Raw genomic sequence first — 24,024 nt, 5'->3', positions numbered from 1 at the left:
TAAAGGGTTTACTTCCCTAAAAACCACTGCAAATTACTACTCCCCAGGAGGATTTTCCTTAACATTATAGAGCAGGTGGAAGGGAAAGATCAGTACACAGCCATACTCTGGAGAAAACAAACATTTGAACAACTTTTATTAAACTGCTGTTTTATGACATTTCCCAGCATGCCTTCAATTAAAGAGATTTTATCCTGGAGATTAACCAGCAGGATGTCTGTCAATATTAAAAGTCACCAAGTGAGTTAGTCTTTACTTCAAATAGCTGCATTTACGTAAGTGGGCATTTAAGTTTATGTTTTTAAACTAAGTCAGCTAATGTTAGTTAGGTGTGCTAGCATCACTGAGTATCTTAAATGATTGAATAAAAATGAATGATCAAAGCTAAGTGCCAGATAGACTATAAACATATTTTTGGATGCTCTATTTTAGTAAGAAGGAACATATGAGGAAGCCTTCCACTTTGTGGGTATGATACATCATATTTTGCATTGCCCTCTAATTTTAAGAGATGATCATGTTTACGGTGCACATCTTGATTCTTAAAATATCTGGATTTTTCAGCATTCATAATCATTACCTATGTTTAAGGCTCCTGAGCAGCTTGGCCAGCTCCTGGGCCAGGAGTACCGGCCACTGCTTGTGCAGTCTAGTGCCTCCCCACACCCCAGCAGCAGGAGTTTGGGTGTGCAGGCCTCAGGGCTAGGGATTACCGGGGGGAGGTGTCTCCCCGGAAGGGCGATAGGAACTACCCTCCATCAGCTCCTAGATCCACGTGCTGCCTCCGCCCACAGGCACTGCCCCTGCAGCTCCCATTGGCCGCAATTCCCAAACAATGGGAGCTGCAGAACTGGGGCTTGGAGCGGAGCAGAGGCAGCAAATGGACCTAGGACAGAGGTGGGCAAAGTACGGCCTCCTGCCTGGCCCCTGAGCTCCTGCTCCGGGGGGCTAGCACCCAGCCCCTCCCCTGCTGTTCCCCCTCCCCGCGGCCTCAGCTCGCTCCACTGCCGGCACAATGCTCTGGGCAGCAGGGCTGCAAGCTCCTGGGGCAGCACAGCTGCAGAGCTGGGGCCTGACCCGGTGCTCTGTGCTGCGCGGTGGCATGGCTGGCTCCAGCCGGGCGGCGTGGCGGCCTGCCCTGGTGCTTTGGGCAGTGCAGCTGTAGCGCCGCCAGCCACCAGTGCTCCAGGCAGCGCGGTAAGGGGGCAGAGAGCGGGGGGGTTCGGGGGAGTGGTCAGGGGGCAGAGGTGTGGATAGGGGTTGGGGCGGTCAGAAGGCAGGGAACAGGGGGGTTGAATGGGGCAGGAGTCCGGGGGGGGGGGTAAGGGAGGGGGGAGGCTGTCAGGGGGCGAGAAGCAGGGGGGGGTTGGATAGGGGACAGGGGCCGGGCCATGCCTGGCTGTTTGGGGAGGCACAGCCTCTGCTAACCGGCCCTCCATACAATATTGGAAACCCGATGCGGCCCTCAGGCCAAAACAAGTTTGCCCGCCCCTGAGCTAGGGTCGCGGCTTCCCAGGAGCCCAGTAGGGAGCCTGCCCCAGCCCCACCAACCCCCGCTCACCCCAGGCCGCGACTGCCCCCCTCCCCCTGAGCACCCGCGGCAGCGTGCCCCCCCAGGCCACGCCCCCCTCCCCCTGAGCACCCGCAGCACCCCCCCGGGCAGCACCCCCCCCACCCCCTTCCCAGCATCCGTGGCCTGAGGAGGACTGCAACAGACGCCTCCTATTATTCCTGCTCCCTCTCCTGGATGAGTCCCAACTTGGGGGCCCGGAGTAGAAGCGGGAAGGGGGCTGAGGCTTGAATGGCTCTCTCTGGGGTGCAGGAGTGTGGATCCTCAAAGATCTCAGATTCACCCGCGAGTTTTTAAGACTGTGTAAGCGGGAGGCTGTATTTTCGGCAAACAAGCCCGCACAGTGAAAGGGCAGGTCCTGAATGGTGTTCTGCCGGTATCCCCAACACCTGCAGCCACATGCTACGTCTCATTGTAATGGCAGTGGCCATAGTCCGAGCCGCCGAGTCTAACGCAGGCTAGAGGGAGGTTCTTCACACCACCCTGCACTCCTTTAGAAGTGAGAGTCAGCCGGAAGCAACTCCTGAAACTTTACCAATGCGCTCCAGGAATTGAAACCACAGTGGCTGAGTACTGCTTGCTGGTTGGCAACTCGAAGCTGGAGCCCTCCCAGTCGAGTAGACCTTCTGGCTGAAAAGGTCCAGCTTCTTGGCGTCCCATGACTTTGGAGTGGGACCCAGCTGTCCCTGCCTCGCTTTATGATTTGCTGCACCAACCACTAGAGTCCCCGGCTGGAGGTGGGTGAATAGGTATTCATACCCCTTCTGCAGGACAAAGTACATCCTCTCCACCCCTTTAGCGATGGGTGGTATCGAGGCCGGGGTCTGCCAGAATACCTTAGTGGTGTTCTGGATAGTTCTTATCATCAGGGACAAGGCCACCTCAGATGGATCCTCCTGGGCAAGAATGTCCACCATCGGGTCCGAGTCCTCTGTGACTTCCTCCGCCTGGAGGTTTAGGTTTTGGGACACCCTCCTAAGAAGATTCTGGTGCGCCCTGGTGTCCGTCACCAGGAGGGTGGTGGTGGTGCCCGCCATCGCCTCATCTGGCGAGGAGGAGGAGGTCCGTGAGACCGGGTCTTCCTGACCCTCGAGCTCCTTAGAGGCTGGGTCGAGTGCGTCGGGTCTGCCCCAGGACTGGAGATAGCTCCAGTAGCACTGGTGGTGCTGGCTCGGATGCTGCGCCCGGGTGTGAAGTCCCAGGATCCTTGTCCCGTAGGGGGTCCTCCAGAGCCCTGTGACATCAATGTCACTGAGGGGGGAGCCTGGGTGAGGATGCCACTGATGCGGCCCTGCAGCCCTGTCCCTGAGCCTGATGATAGGCCCAAGAAGTCCAAAAGGGCCACTGTACCGGGCCCTGACACTAGGCTGGCCAGGATACCATCAGTGCCGACGAGTCCAAGATTCTGTGGTGCCAGGACCGGTGTTGGGATCGTGAGCAGTACCGGCTGCGTCAGGAGACAGAAGACTCGGCCTCCTATTCGGAAGAGTACTCGGAGCCCGACGGTGCCGGGGAGTGGTACCGGGGCGATGGGAACGGCGCCGTAACATCATGGGCTTGCCTCAGTGGTGAACGACGGGTGGTGTCGCCATCGGTGCCATGAATGGTGCTGGGGACAGTGTCACATGCTGCGCCGCCGCCGTCGGTGCTGCTGACGATGCCGGAATTTAAGGCGACATCTGGATCGGGGCCGGGGACTGTGCAGTCATGGTAATAAGGTCCCGTGCTGCCTCAAAGGTATCTGGCATGGAGGGATGATCACGTTCTTCCTCCAATTCCTCCCGAATTGGGGAGTCCACCAGCCCTGGATTTGATGGACCTCCGGTCGGGGCCAGAGTCAATGGTGCCAGGCCATAGGTGTCCCGATGTGGGACGCACCCCGCTGGAATCCCCACGCGGCTTCTTGACGGGGGAATGACCCCTGTTCTGCCTTCTTCTTATGCGGCACCGGGGACTGTGAGTGGTGCCGCCTGCTAGAATTGGCTTTACGAGCTGAGTGGCGCCAATGTTCCTTGGAGGAGTTCTTTCTTGGTACCAGGGCGTCCCACCCTGGAGCGCTGTGCATTGATGCTGCCGGTGCCGTTTCCGGAGCTTCAAAGGATAGTCCCGCTCCCTCTCAATCCTGGGTCTAAAGCTCCTGCAAACTGACCACTTGTCTGTATGATGACCTTCTCCCAGGCACTTAAGACAAGCAGCGTGCGGATCGCCTCTGGGCATAGGTTTCCCACACCTCTTGCACGACAAGCCCCTGCGACTGAGGCATGCCCCGGTATCTGGGGAAAGCTAGCGGGGAGGACCCCCCCAAAATAAGCTTAGCTTACTATGAAACTACAAATTACTGTTACTACAACTCTATGAAACTATTTACAACTAAGAAAGGGGGGACCACTAGGTAGGCACTTGCGAATGCAAGAGACTGAGCTGCTCCAACGACCGTCACTGGCGGTCAGAAGGAACTGAGCAAGCGGTGGATCGGCAGTGACCTTTATACACCGCCATGAAGGCGCCACTCCAGGGGGCTCCACAGCCGACCCGACGGCTACTGCTAAGGAAAAAACCTTCCGACGATCATGCACGCGGCACGCACACACCTATTGGAATGCACATGAACAATCACTTGAAGAAGAAGAACGTAGGGGTACGTCTATACTTACCCGCTGGTTCGGCGGCAAGCAATCGATCTTCTGGGATCGATTTATCGCGTCTTGTCTAGACGCGATAAATCGATCCCGGAAGTGCTCGCCATCGATGCCGGTAATCCTGCTCCGCGAGAGGAGTAGGCGGAGTCGACGGGGGAGCCAGCCTGCCGTGTGTGGACCCGCGGTAAGTACCTTTAAGTTCGAACTAAGATACTTCGACTTCAGCTACGTTATTCACGTAGCTGAAGTTGCGTATCTTAGTTCGAACTGGGGGCTTAGTGTGGACCAGCCCTTAGTGTTTTTGAAAATTTTACTGTAAATCAAAGATACAATAAGGAAAGAAACAGGAAAATAATGAAGAGTGCTTCAAGTTTAATTAATCACCCTAGCATTTGCACATGAAGTACTCAGTATTAAAGGCCTTGTTTTCATTGTGAAGTTCGGTAAGTGAAGGCTATATTGGAGAGTTTGGCAAGACTAACACTCCTTATCTTCTTTATGTGGCATTCAATTTTAGTATATGTGCTGACCTGTACACAAAGCCTCTGTCCAAGAGCACCCATCTGTCTGTAAAGAAGGCCATTATCTCTGCAAAATGTTATTGCTCCAAAAACTGGGTAGCAATATTCCAGTTAGTCTGCCAAGACTAGCACACATGGTACGCCCACATCTCGAATACTGTGTACAGATGTGGTCTCCTCACCTCAAAAAAGATATTCTAGCACTAGAACAGGTTCAGAAAAGAGCAACTAAAATGATTAAGGGTTTAGAGAGGGTCCCATATGAGGAAAGATTGAAGAGGCTAGGACTCTTCAGTTTGGAAAAGAGAAGACTAAGGGGGGACATGATAGAGGTATATAAAATCATGAGTGATGTTGAGAAAGTGGATAAGGAAAAGTTATTTACTTATTCCCATAATACAAGAACTAGGGGTCACCAAATGAAATTAATAGGCAGCAGGTTTAAAACAAATAAAAGGAAGTTCTTCTTCACGCAGCGCACAGTCAACTTGTGGAACTCCTTACCTGAGGAGGTTGTGAAGGCTAGGACTATAACAATGTTTAAAAGGGGACTGGATAAATTCATGGTGGCTAAGTCCATAAATGGCTATTAGCCAGGATGGGTAAAAGAATGGTGTCCCTAGCCTCTGTTCGTCAGAGGATGGAGATGGATGGCAGGAGAGAGATCACTTGATCATTGCCTGTTAGGTTCACTCCCTCTGGGGCACCTGGCATTGGCCACTGTCGGTAGACAGATACTGGGCTAGATGGACCTTTGGTCTGACCCAGTACGGCCTTTCTTATGTTCTTATGTTCTTATGGGAGGGAGATGACCGTCAATCCAATTACCAAAAGAAATTATATACCAACGGAGACTGTGTGCCTTACTCTAGCTACTAGAGTCAACATCTTACACAAAGGTACAGGTAACACTTTCCCAACTCAGAGCTTATGCCACAGCATGGTGTTGGAGCAGCTGTGTTGCTGGAATTCCTATCTTTCAAATGAAATGCAAAGTACAGGACTGACTATTCCTGGTAAAAGATCAAATAACATTTTTCACAACAGTAAAGAATTTAATCACAATGGCCTACTCAAACTTCAATCTGAATATTAAGTTTTGTCATCTACCTTTAAATTTTAAATGGATGAGAACAGTAAGTGAAGAGTATCTTCACTGCTCAAGGTTGGTGCAGTTTAAACAGCTAATACATTTCAGCACCAACTAAACTAAAAATATGTAGGAATTCCTTTAGGTACACTTTGGTAAATTGTTAGCTACAGACTCCATTTATAGCGAAAGAGAGTTTACTTACGTTGTAACTGTGCAGCTCTTAGTTGTTTCTTTAACCTCTCTACTTCATTCTTTAAAAATCTGATATGTCGCATCATATTTTCTGGGGAATCTATTTCCATTGATATGTCTCGGGGTGATGGTGGAGCAGAAACTGGTTGGTCTAACTTCTCCTGCAAAATTCTGTATTAAAAATAATTTAGATGTTATTGTATTTCTGAAAGATAGATGCATATACTTTGAAGCAGTAACATTTTAATAGGTATACATTGCTCCAATTATGTTTTAATAGTATGCTTGTTTTATTAATGAAGGTAAAGTTTATTTTGTCAAACGCCAAGTGTTAGATCTTTCGAAATTTAAGTGTTCAGATGCTGATACTGTCAAAGTGTTTCTAATAGTAAATGCACACTATTTTGAAAATGAATAGTTTTTGTACACCTCAGTGAAATAACTTCATGAAAGCCTCAACTATACCCACTATATGCCCAAATTTCAAGAAGTATTTCATTTAAATAACTGTCAAAATAGAGTTAAAAGGGAAACTGAATTTACAGGGGCAGAAACAAGCATAAACAAGCTATATTTATAGCCTTGTTCCATTATTCATTTAACTACTGTGGATTTATATTAATCCCCTCCTAATTCTCTTAAGTAACTTCTCAGCAAATTCAAGTCCAACTCTTGTATTACATTTATATTTGTGCTATTTGATAAAGAACTCGTTCCTCAAAGATAGAGATCAGAGCAGAGCAACATTCATAAAGTGCACATTAACACATTTTTCCTGCACTACTGATCTATATATATATGCATTCACTGTGTTGTTGAATAAAAGTAAACTAGACACAGCTTCCAAAATAGATATTCTATTTAGTATCTCTGCACAGAAAAGTATTTCACATCATATTTCTATAGCTAGGGTTTCAAATTACAGGAAGCCTAAATTTAAATGCCCGGAATCTGTCTTAATTAATAGGGTTTCAGGCACAATTTGCTTTTCGTATAAAGTGAGCTCTGCAATAGAATGATGTGCTACATAAAGGTTCTTGAAGTGAAGGGAGGGAGGAATCTGTCAGCATGAAAATATGAAATTGTTCTCTATTAGACACATACTGGGCAAAGTCAAACAGGAAACTGTGCAGCTGAAGATGAACGATGAACACAGGTACAAGACAGCATGCGCCTAGGTAGGGGCTCATTCTTCATAGAGCTTTTGACGATGGTATGAGAGAGAGGGTTTTTTAGAGCACCACTTCATTTCCCATTAAGCGGGCTACCGTTCAACACAGAACTATACGGACAAATGTAAACTACTTTTAATGGTATTTTTTAAACCCTGGGCTTATTCATTATTACTTGTATTGCAGAACTTACCAGAGGCCCAATCAGGAATCAGAGGCCTCACTGAGGTGGATGCTGTACAGCTGTATAATAGAAGAGTCCCTGGCCCAAAGAGCTTATAAACTTACGTCCTTTTTTGATTTTCTATGATGTATTATGAATTTTTTTTTTAAATCATGAAAATATCAGGAATGTCAAACCTGAATGTCCCTAGTTTTGCTGAAGAACCTCTGGGAGGTTTCAAGGATATTTAATGTGAGCTGTAACACCCTTACAGCAGGGAAAGATTGTATAACATTATTTTAAGATAGCCTTTGGTTAAAGATTCATCACTGAAATTAAAAAGCTGTTAAAAGACAAAAACAAAGTTTAAAAAAATATGATGAAAAATATCTTCTCCCAAATTGCTCAGTTCTCTCTTCATTCTTATGACGTCACAATTTCACTAGTCCTTAAGTCAGTCTTCCAGGCTACAAAGGACCTGACTTTCTTATGGGATAAACAAGCAGAAAAGAAAAAAAAAAAAAAAAAAAACCACACTTTCAAGACTTCTTTATACACGATAAAGCAGCAAAGAAAGGGTACAAGCCCAATTGTTTTCTTTGCAGGTCACCTTTTAATATAGCGTTAAAACCAGCCTGCCAGCAAATAGTAAGTGAGCAAGTTTGCAAGTTTCTCCCTAGTTTCCCAGTTCCCTTGTTTCTTGTACTACTTGGTTTTAGCAAATTTAAGCAGCCAAGTATGTGATACATTGTATCACGTAAACAAGTAACTTTTGAAATATTGTAACTTCTGCGCCTTTGGCAGATCAAACAAGCCTCTTGCGATGAATTAAATATTAAATGGTGTATCTATAATAATGAACACATGACAAGACAAACCGTTTCTCTGCTTCAAGTTTATCCATCCTCTTCCAGAGACGATTCACTAGTGCTTCTTGTTCTTGTTCCAATGTATTTTCAAGGTCAATCTTCTCTCGTCTTAGCTGAGGAAGAAAATTGTTTGGTGAAAGAGATGGGAATTGACTTTACTGTTTAAGATTTTTATTCTGGAAAGTTTAATATTCAGCCTATTGCTAAATTTTGGGGGGGAAACTGTAGGTTCATTCAAACAAATAGTAGAATAGTGTCAAAGTAAATGGAGATCATGGAACCACATCAATACAGGTACATAAACTGCCTTTGGTGTACATTGCCTTTTCTCCCTACATAGACCCCTTCTAAACAGAACCTCTCATTCGCAGGTTTGGGTTGCTCTGTCTTTTTCCATACCTGGTCATCGAGCTGCAGTGTGGCCAGCAAGTGAAAGGATAGGTCCTAGCAGAGACACCACTCATTGCATGTGTCACAGTAATTTACATTGACAATGTATTCACATGCTTACACATCTACTATATATATAATTATTCTTATGGGTAATTTTAAAAAAAAATTAAAGTGGAGAATTAAACAACAAAATTTGACACTACAGAGGTTTAAGTTTGCTTGACATGAGAGGCAAGTTGTGTGCATCACAGGTAAACGCAGCGAGCAATGAAGAAAAGTGGTCTCTCTATTTTTAGATAACAATGTTATAGAACCAAATTCTAAAGCCAGAAGAAACAAGGGTTCATAGAGCTTCTCAGTTATCCAGTGGCTATTAAAAGACTAGTAACCATTACTGATTCAAGTATTAACTACCAGAAAATAGGAAAAAAACGCACATCAAAATATCCCAAAAGAAGCTGGACAGTAGTCAGTTCTGGGTGAGAATGCATTGCAAGTTCAACAAGTACAGTTGTAACTGTGAAGACATCAAAGTTCAGAAGCTCTGAAGATAAAAGTAACAATAATGAAATGTACTTAGGCTAAAAGGGTTTAATACTTTGCCCTTCTACACCACTTTCCATCTGTCGATCTCAAACCAACCAGATACCACCACCACACCTAATGGGGAAATAAATTCTCTCATTTTACAAATGGGAAAACTGAGGAACAGAGATTACGATTTGCTCACAGCCATTCTGCTTATTTATGGCTGAGTCAGAAATTGAATCCAGATCTCCTGAATCTCAGACCTGTGCTTTAGCCCTTACATACAGTGCACCCTTCCTCTAAGACAAGTGAATTGTGATTATTAATAAATTAATCCAGATACCAAAGCAAAATTAGATATTGAAGTGCTTCATGAAACAGTTTACCTTCCAAATACGAGTTTTTGGTTCATGTACAAGTTTTTTCATCGAAACTGAGTAAAAGATTAGTTACTGCAAATGAAAAGACTATTGCACTCAAATCATGACTTTTTTTTTAAATGACAAATATCTCTATCATCAGTTAAAGGAAGTAAAAAAACTGAAGGAAGAACTAATAAGCCTTTCCTTTGCACTTGTGTGACAGAATCTTTAATCCAGACAGTTATTTTTTAATTTAAAAAAGCGCTTTTGAATTGAGATTCTAGATTAATAGTTAAGGAAATTTATACTTCGCTCTTTAGCCAATTCATCTCACCAGTGCTTGGAAGAGTACAGGACACTCTGAGAATTCACTCCTCCCTACCCCCAAAACTACCACCACACACATTTTTACTACACCATGAAGGTACATAGAGGGAAGTTTAGATTGGACATTAGGAAAAACTTCCCAACTGTCAGGGTGGTTAAGCACCAGAATAAATTGCCTAGGGAGATTGCTGAATCTCCATCATTGGAGATTTTTAAGATCAGGTTAGACAAACACCTGTCAGGGATGGTCTAGATAATACTTAGTTCTGCCATGCGTACAGGGGAGCGGACCAGATGACCTTTTGAGGTCCCTTCCAATCCTATGATTCTATGATTACCTGATGATAGGGGATGACTACAGATCAGCTGTTGTAGTACAGTGGTCTCTGCATCACTTAATTCATACAATTCAGATTACATTAATCACATCTGAACTCTTCTTTTAATCGCTTTTACATTTCAGGTACAATCTAGCACAACTCAAAAAAGCTTACGTGAGAAAAACAAAGTAATATAAATTTTCTTCAGTCAATCAACAATTGCCAACAAACTCAGATTCCATCAGACACTAAAAATAAATTAGCCTTGCATCATGCCCTGAAGATCAAGAGACGGGCTCTGATGGACTCCCAAGTGGAGTGAACTCCAGAAGCGAGGGTCCTCAACCATGGAAGTCCCACTGCCACTACTGCACCTGCAGCAGCACAAAGTGTTCAAATATAGGTATGGAAAGCAAATATCTCCTTACAGATCTTAAATGCTGTAATGGGATGTACATAAGAACAGCAATATTGGGTCAGACCAAAGGTCCATCTAGCCCAGTATCCTGTCTTTTGACACTGGCCAACGTCAGGTGCTCCAAAGGGAATGAACAGGTAATCATCAAGTGGTCCATGCCCTGGCAAACAGAGGCTAGGGACACCATCCCTGCTGATCCTGGCTAATAGCCATTGATGGACCTATCCTCCATGAACTTATCTAGTTCTTTTTTGAACCCGGTTATAGTCTTGGCCTTCACAACATCCTCTCGGCAAGGAGTTCCACAGGTTGACTGTGCGTATTGTGAAAAAATACTTCCTTTTGTTTGTTTTAAACCACCTGCTGCCTATTAATTTCCTTTGGTGATCCGTAGTTCTTGTGTTATGAGAAGGAGTAAATAACACTTCCTTATTTACTTTCTCCACACCAGTCTTGATTTTATAGACCTCTATCATATCCTCCCTTAGTCATCTCTTTTCCAAGCTGAAAAGTCCCAGTCATATTAATAACTCCTCAGATGGAAGCCGTTTCATACCCCTACTCATTTTTGTTGCCCTTTTCTGAACCTTTTCCAATTCCAATATATATTTTTTGAGATGGAGTGACCACATCTGCACACAGTACTCAAGATGTGGGCGTACCATGGATTTATACAGAGGCAATATGATATGTTCTGCCTTATTATCTATCCCTTAATTAATGATTCCCAACATTCTCTTCGCCTTTTTGACTGCCACTGCAAATTGAGTGGATGTTTTCAGAGAACTATCCACAATGACTCCAAGATCTCTTTCTTGAGTGGTAACAGCCAATTTAGACCCCATCACTTTATATGTATAGTTGGGATAATATTTTCCAACATGCATTACTTCGCATTTATCGACACTGAATTTCATCTGCCATTTTGTTGCCCAGTCACCTAGTTTTGAGAGATCCTTTTGCAGCTCTTCGCAGGCAGCTGTGTTCTGCACTAAGGAGCTTCCAAGTGGACTTCAAGCACAGACTAAAGTCAGTATCTACATAATGAGTTTGGCAGGGACTAGTTACATTTTAAATTAAGGGCAAGGGGCTGTGGCTACCCGGTTAAGATTGTACACTACCCTCAGATTAATAGGAAAATTCCCACTGATGTCAATGGAAATCTGCATAGACACAGGTGATAGAATGTGGTCCTTAGGCTCTCAAACTTAGTTATATTCAGCATTCTATAATGGGAAAATGGTATTTTTAGGACCGCAATAATTTCTGCACTTTGTTTTTCTTCACCATCCATCCTCCTCTCTTTGTTTTTCAACCTATATCCCCCTCAAAACTCCATATTTGTGCATATTGTTCTTTCTTTTCTATGCTTTTCCTTTGTCTCAGGACTTGAACTTACTGTTCCCCCAGCATCTCAACTCTACCTCTGGGCTTCATCCATCCCCTTTCCACTTCACACCTTACCATATTGCTGGCCCCAAAGAGTAACCTTCCTTCTTAAGCATCAAAACCTGTTCTCTCTTCTTTCAAGAACTACAGGTTAAAGAGGTGGTTGTAGCACCAGATTCTACTGTTAGCTAAAGTCCTACTTATCTCCCCAACTGCATCTCTTCTAGCTGCCCTCTGCTTTGCTCATTAGGGAAGCAGCTGAAAGAAGAAACAGTAAGAGGCCACAACTAGTACTGCAATCACAACAGCAGACTATAGCACTTGGATGGCAAACTGACAGCCACTTCATCCTGTATCACTGCATCAACAATGGAGAAGCACATTACAGTTCATTTTAGCTAAAATATCCAGCTAATGAAATTGCCAGAGTTTCAAATTGTGCTGTTATGCTTTAGGGTGTAATGTCTGAACCAGAGTTAAAATCTCTCAGATCTATTGTTTCCAGCTATCTGCCTTAAGACAAAGAACTACATCAGGTAAAATTCAGAAACACAAGGGAAAACAAAAATGAACTGCAGAAACAACTGTCAGAGTGGATTATCCCTGGAGTGGGTTGCCCTGGCCTACTGGCTTTGACACCTGTGCCACAAACAGAGCACACTATAGTACTCAAATCTGGAAGCAATGAAGGCATGAATGATCACTGGAAGTTCTGCACTAGAGAGAACTTAGTCACGTGCAATAGAAGATACTGTGGGTCACTGATACTACCTGAGAATCTATGACAGTGTTGGATCCCGTAGAACCTCAACACTGCAAGCAATGTAGCCTCTGATGTTAACACATATTGTCTCCACAATAGTTTGAAACCATTCCTTAAAATCATCCTTCCTCCTCCTCAAGCATAACATCAACATCAAGGCAGTCTTATTCAAATATTCAGTCTGCCACACCTATGTAACTCTGGGGAAATCATTCTCTCTCTCTGCCTTAAAATCTCCACCTGTATATTTCCCCTTTCTTTCCTTTTGACTGTTTCTTATCACATGCGTATACAGGTTGTAGCACAATGGGGTTACAATCTCAATTGGGGTCTCTAAGCATTAACATAATAGTAACAGATGAGTTAAGTATTGTTGCAACTCATCTCCTTAACTTAAAAAAAAAAAAGAGGGAAGAAAGTGAATATGCACTGTAGGGGGTTTAAAGGAACTTGGGATTTATTTTACCATACTGAAAAGAGAAAATTATATAAACAAAACTTTAACACACCAAACTCATAGAAGCAAGGAAATCCAAAGACAATTGGCCATCTATCTTTGACTCAAAACTTTGCACAGACATAAAATTAGTGCATTATGCCAGGTACCTAAGTACAAGAAAACTGGAGGACAGCACAGTAAGAACACAGCCCTTTTAGCTTTTAACCAAGCTGTCTGCCCAAGATACACAGTAACATCACAAATGCTAATGAATTTACAGAGACAAGGTGAATGAAGTAATGCCTTTTACTGAACCAACGTCTGTTGGCAAGAGAGACTAGCTTTTAGGTTTACAAAGAGTTCTATTTCAGGACCCGAGGAAGAGTTCTGTGTAAGCTTCAAAGCTTGTCTCTCTCAGCAACAAACATTAGCCCAATACTACACATTACCTCACCCACCTTGTCTCTCCAACATCCTGGGACCAACACAGCTCCAACACACAAGAAATTTACAGACACTATTTGCACTGATATTTCAAAGGTTGTAAAACAGCATAATATTTCAGTTCAGTTTGTCTGCACTTTAGTTCTAAGTGGCCACCACCACCACCTTGTGGCTAAGAGAGTTACTTCAGTTTAACGTTTGTTTCCAGATTTTGATTGTCGTGATTTTGTCAGGTACTACATCCGCCTAATTTTCTATTCCTCAGATCCTTCAATAAATCCACATTTAAGTATAATCCACATTTAACAGAATAATATTTAGTATATATAGTATTTGACATGTTCAAAGTGCAAAATAAACTAGGGGGGATAAAATCATGGTTAAAATAATTAAAATCAATGTTTAAATTAAAAAAATACTTATTTAAATTCGATTTTTTAATTACATGAGAATTCTTTACTTTCATCCCATTTTATAATGTTCTGTTTCTAAAGTAGATGTGTGATACTTTCATTAGTTTTCCAGTTACTAGTAGAAAAAACCCCATCCATGTAAAATCTGGAATTCTACTAGTCTCACATTTAAAATGCTCTTCTATGCTGAAAAAGCCAAGTCTAGGGCCTTGTATTGTGAGAAGACCACAAATTCAAACAACTTGATTAGCAAATAGCCTCTGATATATTTTCAGTCAACATTCCCTTCCAATATGCTCAATTTCCATAAATCAAGAAAGCTGAAATCCTCTGGCCAGGCTATGCTTCATCAGGGTTTGCCTTGTGAAGTCAATGGGACATGTGCTTTTAAGTCACTAGGTGCTTTTGAAAATGCCACAATTAGGTGCCTAAATATGGGTTGGAAAAGTCTGGCCTATCTTTATAAAAAGTTCACAGTAATTTTGTTAATATACTGAAAGTAGAAATAACTTTTCAGTGTGAAGCTTTTGGTTTTGAAGTGACAGCTTTATGCCACAAGAAGTTTAATAAGAACAGTTTAGCTCCCTAATGATGCAATGTCCATGCTTAATTTTAAACAGAGTAGTCCCACTGAAGTACAGTAAATGTGAATCAAGTATACCTGCTTAAGTATTTGCAAGATCAGGACTTCCATTTCCCGTATTTTGATTTTTGCCTCTAGCAGTGTTGTAAAATTCAAAAGATACCCTATCCGGAAAAGTATTTTTAAAAGTTTATAATTTAATTCATTAAAGTTTTCATCTAAAATTGCGACAGCACACATTTTCCAATTAGTTTTACAGAGCCTCAATTTAAATTAATTACAAAAAATCGAATGATTTAAAAATCACTCCATCCCAACATTACAGAGAACTCCCAAATCATTTGAAATCTTTTCAATAGTATATAATAAAATCCCATAAACTTGATTACTAAAAATCAAAGTGATAATTCTCTATTTAGTCTATTTATGTTTTGCATTTTGGGTATAATTTCTCCCACTTTGTTGACAGTTTCATTATCTAGTATCATGCATGAGGATAATGATATGCCTGCCGTTGCTCTGGGAGTCCTCACGTCCAAGCCACTTTGGGAGTGTACAGCTTTTCAGTCTACTTCCCTGAATCCTTGCACAAAGCCAGGATGAAGCAGGAGTTTCTTCTGCTATACTGAACTATTCCCTGTGTGAAGCAGAGACTCCATTTTCCCTATCCATGGGCCATCATGTGTCAGGTGGGGATAGCATATCCATTGTTAGAGACAGTGTCTAATATGTGGTGAAGAGCAGCAGCTTGCATCAGCTCCATTACCAGTCTGCTTATGAGCCTAGAGGTTAAGTGCTAGACACAGTATTAGCACCTCTAGGTGAGAGTGCTGGCAGAGAAATGATTTTGTCATTTATATAGTCTATAGTTCAATATTAATTTTGTTATTGCTGTTTTTCTTTTTTCTAAGTTACTTTTTCTAATGTTTCCTTCTAGGATACAGAGATAGGACCATCCAGGTCTGGAGGGAAGACACTCCTCCTTTCCAATGTGGCCCCTCAGGTGTGTATCACTCCTACAGGATGGGAAATAAGCAGGGTCATAAAGTGGATGCTGGAGCATTATGTTGAGGTAAGTGGATTTGGAAATATGGGGGGTAACTTTCAAACAAATGATTTTTTTTTAATGTGGTCTTTCAGTTGCATTAAGTGTGGGAGATACTGCTGAGGCAGTGGACAGACTGATGTGCAAACTTCTCCAGTATAAGAACATACACTGAGGGGAGAGATGTGGTGTTTGAAATGTGGCTGCTGAACAACAAAAATACATCTGTTTTTAAGGTAAAACCATGTGGGACTAAGCTATGTTTTACTCAATTGTTATTTTATCATTTTGTGCTCTTCCTTGCTTCATTGTAAACACCTGTGTACCGTTTCAAGTACTTGTATGTGGGTACAGGTGAGCTAATATGTTATAATGGTGGTGGCAACACCAGTATTTCTCAATGAACAAAAGGCGAATGTACTTTACAAACCTTGTAACAGCCCTGTGAAGCACTATTATACAAACAGGCAGTCTGAAGCACAAGATTAAATAATTTACCATAATCATCACAAAATAAACCTACCAGCTATTTCCTTTGAATATTCCTGATAACACTTTTTCCTATCCCAAAACATTAAAAACTGAACAATGACCTCCAGCTAAATTACAGATTTTAAGAAATGGGTCAAATTTGGAGCCTAAAACATTTATGTATTTTTAAATCACTTTTCCCCCCAGTGAAAAAAATCTGAACAGAAGTTGTTCTCTAGGATAAACACTTTATTTCAAAGAACAGGAAATAGTTTACCTGCTCCAAAGTGAGCTGCTTAGAAATAGTATCGTTTTCCAGTTTTTTAATTTTCTTCATCAGCTTGTTCACTTGAAACTCCTGTTCCTGCTCTAAATGCTGCTCCAGTTCAGCCTTCTCATGCTGTAGCTAAAAATTCAAGATACATATGAAAATATTTCAATGCATAATTATAAAAGACTACAAAGCAGATTACACAGGACTATAAGCAACACCACATTTATTCTTTCTGGATATTAAAGTCTTCTCTACTGGCTGTATTCAACTCTCATTAGAAGACTTGAAAATATACACCACACTTTTTAAGATCAACATTTTAAATTATGCTTAATATATAAAACAGATGAAAGTAGCTTAAATTTCCCAATATTTAGCAAAGACAAAAATCTTCTCTCTTGCATTAATCCCATCAAATGGGGTCAGCTCTTGGAGCCCTCTCCATCCAAAGTGCTCTGTTCAGTGCCATGTCATCTCACCATGTCTTTCTTTATGACATCCCACAAATTCTTGAGTCAGCCTCTTTTTCCTTCAATCTTGATCTGTTGGACTCTTACTCACATAGTTGTCAGGACGGTACTTGACATGACCAAACCATTTGAGCCTACACTCCCATTTTTTTTGTTTATGGATGTTACCGGTACTTTGAACATGTCTAAGGCCTGGGCTACACTAACGGGGGAGTTTGAACTAAGATACGCAACTTCAGCTACACAATTCACATAGCTGAAGTCGAAGTATCTTAGTTCGACTTACCTGGCCGTCCTCACGGCGGCGAGTCGACCGCTGCGGCTCCCCCGTCGACTCCGCTTACTCCTCCTGCCGAGGTGGAGTACGGGCGCCGATTCGGGGATCAATTTATCGCATCTAGACGAGACGCGATAAATCGATCCCCGATACATCGAACACTACCCGCCAATACGGTGGGTAGTATAGACGTACCCTAACACACACATTCCTTCTGGGGTCTTTCTTGCTTATCCCATTCATCCACCTCAACATTCACATTTCTCTGGAACAGATCATTCAGTCATGTTTCTTTGTTGCCCACATTAAGCATCATATACTAAAGCTGGATGGACTATTCTTTTATAGACTCTCAATCTTACTGGTATCTTCTTGTCACATACTACACCACTTCTCTTTCCATTTGAGCCATGCATTTATTATCCTAGCTCTAATTTCGTCCTACATTTCCCCAGATTCTGGAACGCAGATACTTGAAACTTTGCCTTTTCGATACTGTCTGCCCATCTAGTTTCAAGGATAATTCTTCATTGTTCACATTATTAAAATTACATACCACCTACTCTTTTTCCTATACTTATTTTGAGGCCAGGTCTGTCCAACACATCTCCCCTTTTTCCAGATCCTTTTCTAGAGCATCTTTCTCCTCACTGCATAGAACAATATCATCTGCAAACAGCATGCACCAAGACGCCTCTTTCACTATGTTTCTTGTGAGGGTATCCGGATGAGGATAAACAAGAAAAGGCTCAATGCTGATCCCTGAGGTACTCAGACCTTTTCCAATAGTTTGCCTGTTTCACCACTAAAAGTTGTGACTATTGACATCGCACCTACGTACATGGCTTGAACAAGCAGCACGAATATTTAACTTTTTCTCTCATTCACCACCAGATCTCTCTTAAAATGCATGCAATTCGAATATTACAAGTTGTATGAAAACTGAGAAATGCTGTTATGTAGCGTAACATTAAAACAGAGGTAACTTTCTAAGAAAAAAACCAATTTGTAATTTCAATATCAAAAGTATACCATTCCCTAGTCTTATACCTTTGTAGACCAGAATTTAAATCCTGCCTCTGATGGTCACATCTTCATGCTCACCTTAAATACCCACCCTACATCACTCCCAAAAATATGGTATGACTAGAATTTTCAGAAGAGAGAATTAAGACTGTAACATGAGGGACCAGAGCAATAACAAAAATGCACATAAACCTTGCACAGCAGTGCCTAGCTCAAGATAATGCAAGTTTTTCACTTTTATCAATTTAAAATTCACTCTAATTAAAAAAAAACAACTGGACTCATTCTCTCATGAAAATTAATACCAAAGCCAGCTGCTGATAATCAGGTTAACTTTTAGTTAGTGAATTAATAACTGTATGAAGAAGTACATGACCAAAAAGTCTTAGGCCAGGCCTACAATGAAATGTTATATTGGCATAATTACTTTAATCAGGATGTGAAAATAAACCCACATCCTTGACCAATGTAGTGCTGCTGACATGGCTGCATCTACACCATGGGTTATGTCAATGGAAGAGGGCTTCCATGAATATAGCTAACTTCATTTGGGGAGGTGATGTTCCTACACCAACAGAAAACCCTTCTGTTGATATAAAGTGAGTCTACACTACACTGATGCTTAATGTCAAGTGTGTGATTAGGGACTGTTAACATCAGCAGCGAATCAGACAAATAAAATCATAAAGGTTGTTCAAAAACTAACCTAATCAATGACATGAACCAGAAACATTTATTATTTAATCAAGTTTAGCTGCAGCTGCATAATCTGGCTCATCACGTCATGGTTGCTTAATGCTTGGGTGTGGAATCTGCATCAGAGGAAATGATGAGGCTCACTCACTTATGCTGTACCTATTGTAGGACCCATTAAATCCGATCTTAGCAGTGTGAGCACACTGCAGCCAAAGCACAAGGTTGTGCTGATCAGAACTCCAATGGCTCCATCTGATTTTCGGCAAAGCCAACAGCGCTCCAGCCACAGGAATGCTTTCTTTTCTACTTGACTCAAATGTATGAAGCACATCAGAAAGCTGAGTACCTGAGGAGCACAGAAGAAAGCATTGCCCATGTGAGAAAAAATGGTAAGGACTTGCCATGCTGGGTTCTGCAGGATTCTGACCTCTTTGGTGGACTCCAAAGCAACTTCCTGGAGCTCTTCTCCTCTTTGTTCTTTTGATTCCACAAGACAAAGTATGGCAGAAAACTAGTGGTGGTACTCTCCCAGACACCAAACTCTCATGACAAAGTGAGATGTCACCCTCAGATTGTGCAGATCATCCCTCTCCTTTCTTACTTGCTTTGATCAGCAGTGAAATAGTTAATAATGCTGATATTTCAATCTCGCTTTCCCCCAATAACAGCTGCAGGCTGGCATGGCTAAATCTCTCACTGACATAAAGAAAACATCCACTTAAGTAAACAGTGCATTAAGGGAGGGGTGGAGTATTTTCAGACAGACACTGTGCTTTTAATTATATGTGCAGCACTTAGGTTTTAGTGATGGTTGCTTATAAATACATAGACAGCTGTGATTTGAAGAGAAGGGTAAAAAATATGCACTTGGTAACTGGAAATGTCAGCTACATAACATTGTCTCAAAGATGAAAATATTAAGTGGTGTAGGAAATGGGCGTTTTAAAAAGGCAGCAAGGTAAAAAGATGGGCAGGCTTGGGATAAATTTAAGACTGCAAGCAATTTATATGGCCAGACTGCTAAAAAGAAAGCTGTGCAGTGACAGAAAGCATCAGAAATGCTCCCAAAATACAGTAGCAAATATAAAATTGATGTACGTGTAAATAAAAAGTAGTCGACTGTCAACGCCTTTGGTTTGTGAGTTACCCTTGGCTGATGATTCAGGGCAAAATTAATTTTTGCTCTTTATTGTGATCCTGTTATCTTATGAGTTTCTTGAATTCAAATGCATTTTCCATTCAAATACATTTGACTCTTGTGGAAATAATTAGTCTTATTTCCTACTGATGCAGTTCCAATAGACTACAAAAATCTAGATTTTATTCAGTTTGTCTAGTGTCTTCAACCACAGATATAATCTATTTGGATTTTAAAAAGATCTTTCTGAAACTGAGAAGCTACATAGGCTTTGTTCCCAGATGCCATCAGGTAAATGATACCCATTCTGTATGCAATGAATTATTTCATTTGCATCTTGGAGTTAATATGACATTTGAATGGGGTTAGCAGCTTGTTTTTACAAGATATATTATTTTCAAAAGGACTGTCAAGAAGAAGAGTCAGATATCAAATCTATTTTTATTGCCCACTTAGTTTGCCCGAATACACAAATTATGCCTATTCACTTGATGGTGTCCCCTTTAACATTATCCACAAGTCATCATGTGAGATACACCAAACTTAGAACAACTAGCAAATAGTACAATATTGGTAAAGGATACTGACAAAGCAGAATCTCACTAATTTTTAAATGTAGAGAGTCAAAAGGATAAATGAGTTTGTAAGTAAAAAAAAACTAAATTATCCCTTTGGGCAACCTGTTACATGCAAGCTTAATTTTCAAAATTTTCAAAATATATTCCATGAAATCTCAAAAGGTGTAACAAGTGAATGCAAGGAAAAACTTGCAATAACAAATCCTATACCAAGCATATCTAATGGAGTTATGCAAAAAAAGTTATCATAATTCTCAAATGAATAGTTAATTTTAACAGAGTCCTATGACAGGTTTCAAAGTAGCAGCCGTGTTAGTCTGTATCCGCAAAAAGAACAGGAGTACTTGTGGCACCTTAGAGACTAACAAATTTCGTGGGCTGCAGCTCACTTCTTCAGATGCATAGAGTTCCATCTGAAGAAGTGAGCTGCAGCCCACGAAAGCTTATGCTGAAATAAATTTGTTAGTCTCTAAGGTGCTACAAGTACTCCTGTTCTTTTTCCTGAATCCTATGTTTCCAAACTTTTCAAAGACTTGGCTTGTCAGCAGAACCCGATCAAATAAAAATCATAAATACAAGACATTTAATTTAAAACAAGGGCTGTAAAAATAGTTATTAGTGAGGTGGTTGTGTCACTAAAATCCATTTTTCAGATAATGAAGGATGTCCCGTATATACTCGATCATAAGCCGGTTCGTTTATAAGCCGACCCCCCCAAGACGCATAAGTAAAAATGGAAAAATTTTATGACCCATTCATAAGCTGACCCTATAATTCAGGGATCAGCAAACTTTGGCAGTGTGTTTACCTCGAGCGTCCACAGGCATGGAGGTAAACCTAAGTAAACAAAGTGTCCCGGCCCACCAGCTGCTTACCCTGACGGGCTGGGACAGCAACTGGTGGGGAATTTTTTTTTGGGGGGGGAGAGGAGGAGGGAGAAGCTGGGGGTCAGGGGAGTAACCTGTGTGACCACCCCTCACATGACCCCACCCCTAGCCCAGGACCCCCACACTCTCCCCGTCCCATCCCTTCCCACCTTAGCTGTGGCGGGCCCAGGAAGATGTCTCTGGCCTGGCCGCAGCCTGCTCTGGCGGGCAGGGCCAAGTGTCATGGCCACAGCGTGCTCCGGCAGGCGGGGCGGCTGCAGCGTGCTCCAGCGGGCCTGGCCGGGCCGGACAGCCGCAGCGTGCTCCAGTGGGCCAGGCCGGATGGCTGCAGCGTGCTCCAGCGGGCCGGGCGGCCGCCTCTTCCCTTCTGGCTCTGCTGCCTCTCCTTGCCCCCTCTGTTGGGGGGAGGGGCTGTGTCCCACCTTTCCCAAGGCAACCCCCTTCTCTGATGTTTTCCTTTTTTACTAAAAAAAAAAAAAAATTCAGCTTATGAACGAGTATATACCGTACTTCATTCCAAGATGTCTGCTGAGGTGGTATTTTATCTCATTGTGCATATGCAGCATTTTGCCCAGCAGAACCAAATGCTGTGTTGCATAAACCTAATTGAACACAGTGCTTCTATAAGCCCAATAAATAAGCATACAAGTTTTACTAAAGGCTAATATCAACCATTTTAAAACATACATTAGCAAACCGTGCTATGCCACACTACAGCAGAAAGCATAGTCTAAGAAGGATAGGCATCCTTGGTAAATTATCTGCTTCTCTTATTATAAGTGCAAGTGTGTATATATTTACAATCAAGCAAGCAAGTAATAAAAATGTTTCAAAATCAATTTTATAACAGTTGAAAAATTAATGCAATTTTATTGTGTTTTATAACTGCAATGAATAATAGCATGCTGAACTGGGAAATTCTTATGAAACTACTAATGGGAGAGCTGTAGTTCGTGCTTTGGTAGTCAGCTGTCACATTTAAAATGTAGTAGAAACATTCTAGGAGCTCTTTCCAGATGCCACTCAATGCAGTGTTTAAGTCCCTTCCAATGTGAAAAACAAAGATTCAACAATGCAACAGTTCAGGTAACATGAAAAAAAAAAAATCACTCTGCCAACTGTTCGGCAATTGCATAATGTGGCAGCAATTTTTTCTTGGCAGCAGAATGTTGATAGCTTGAAAAAATAAGAGGCCAAGAATTCTACCTGGGTTAGCAGAATATATCACAAGGCCTCCCTGTGACATCTAAAATTCTTTCACGTACATCAGTTTATCTTATATTTCTCAATTAACCAAAACTGCTTGGGAACACGTTAGCTTTAATTTGAGAAAGTTCAACTCCAGGTCAGCTCAATGTTGCGATCAGAGCTCCTATCATTTCAGATTAGGATGGGCACCCAAGTTCAGGTGTTTATTCCCAAAACAGAGAGAGGAGAGACTCTCTTTATGGACTTAATCGGAAGTCTGACAGCCTCCAATGGAAGTCCCATCCAAAATAGGATCATTGTCTGAGACAGGAAGGATTCTGTCTGAAGCACAGAAGCCCCATATGGAAGAGGAAAGATGCCAGTTCACTATTTAGGGGTCTTTTTTTCCTATTTATATATCTTCTCATGACAACACCTCTCAGCCACATGTGTGCAGTATCCCTGAACAAGTACACGTGACCTTTGCTCCCTTACCTCGCTCTGGAGATTGCAACAAGCCTAGCCTACTACACTTCATGTAGTAGGAAACTTAAAGCTGCTCTCAAACCAGAGATGGTGCAGTGTAGCTTAAAATAACGTGTCCTATTTTTAAGTGTAATAGGCAATGAAGTTAATGACAGCTGGAAACCTGCCTATCAAAATTAACTAAACAAAATTCACTGTTTGTGAACATGATTGGTATTAGTTTTTCTTATATGGAAAATAGGTTGGCTTCAGTGGGAGCTGCCCACCACTTTTGAATATCAGACATTGAGGAACCTAATTATGAACACTGTAGGTTCCTATTTTTGAAAATCTTGGGCTATGGCAATGCAACATTATGGTTGCACAATTCAAATAAAGATGGAAGTTACTTACCATAAAACTGGAGGTTCTTCGAGATGTGTGGTCCCTATCTGCATTCCACACATGGGATACACATGCGCATCATGCTCCTGCATCTGGAATGTTTTGTAAGCAATGTCCATTGGCCCACACATGCGTGTAGCTCTCCTTGTACTCCAAACGGAGGGCATAAAAGGTCTCTCCAGTTTCCCATTCTTAGTGCAGTTCAAACAATTCACAGCTGAAGGGACAGAGGATGGGTAGTGGAATACAGATAAGGACCACACATCTTGAAGAACCTCCAGTTACGGCTAAGTAACCTCCATTTCCTCTGAGTGATTATCGTTATGTGTATTCAACACGTGGGAGATTCACAAGCAATAATCAGACAGGAGGTGGGTGCACAGATGCAGAAGTGATAGCTGACTGTAGTACTGCTGTCCTCAGAGCTGTATCCACAGTTGATGACTAGACCAGAGGGTAATGTCTCAAGAAGGTATGCAAAGAGCTCCAAGTACTGTGCTACATAT

General features: G+C 42.1%; 1 protein-coding gene across 2 annotated transcripts in view; it reads right to left on the bottom strand.

The window, feature by feature from the left end:
- Window positions 1–24,024, bottom strand: part of CCDC6 (coiled-coil domain containing 6) — a 75,421-nt gene that overhangs the window by 13,469 nt on the left and 37,928 nt on the right. For both annotated transcript variants that reach the window (XM_065408756.1, XM_065408757.1), the window contains 3 exons: window positions 16,392–16,520; window positions 8,229–8,332; window positions 6,026–6,186 (listed from right to left, as the gene is read on the bottom strand). In XM_065408756.1, coding sequence (XP_065264828.1) covers window positions 6,026–6,186; window positions 8,229–8,332; window positions 16,392–16,520 — 394 coding nt within the window. The remainder of the gene's footprint in view (window positions 1–6,025; window positions 6,187–8,228; window positions 8,333–16,391; window positions 16,521–24,024) is intronic.

Source organism: Emys orbicularis, chromosome 7 (assembly GCF_028017835.1).
Source record: "Emys orbicularis isolate rEmyOrb1 chromosome 7, rEmyOrb1.hap1, whole genome shotgun sequence".
Classification (NCBI taxonomy): domain Eukaryota; kingdom Metazoa; phylum Chordata; order Testudines; family Emydidae; genus Emys; species Emys orbicularis.
The sequence above is the reverse complement of the archived record's forward strand: the minus strand, read 5'-3'. Positions and strand labels throughout refer to the sequence as shown.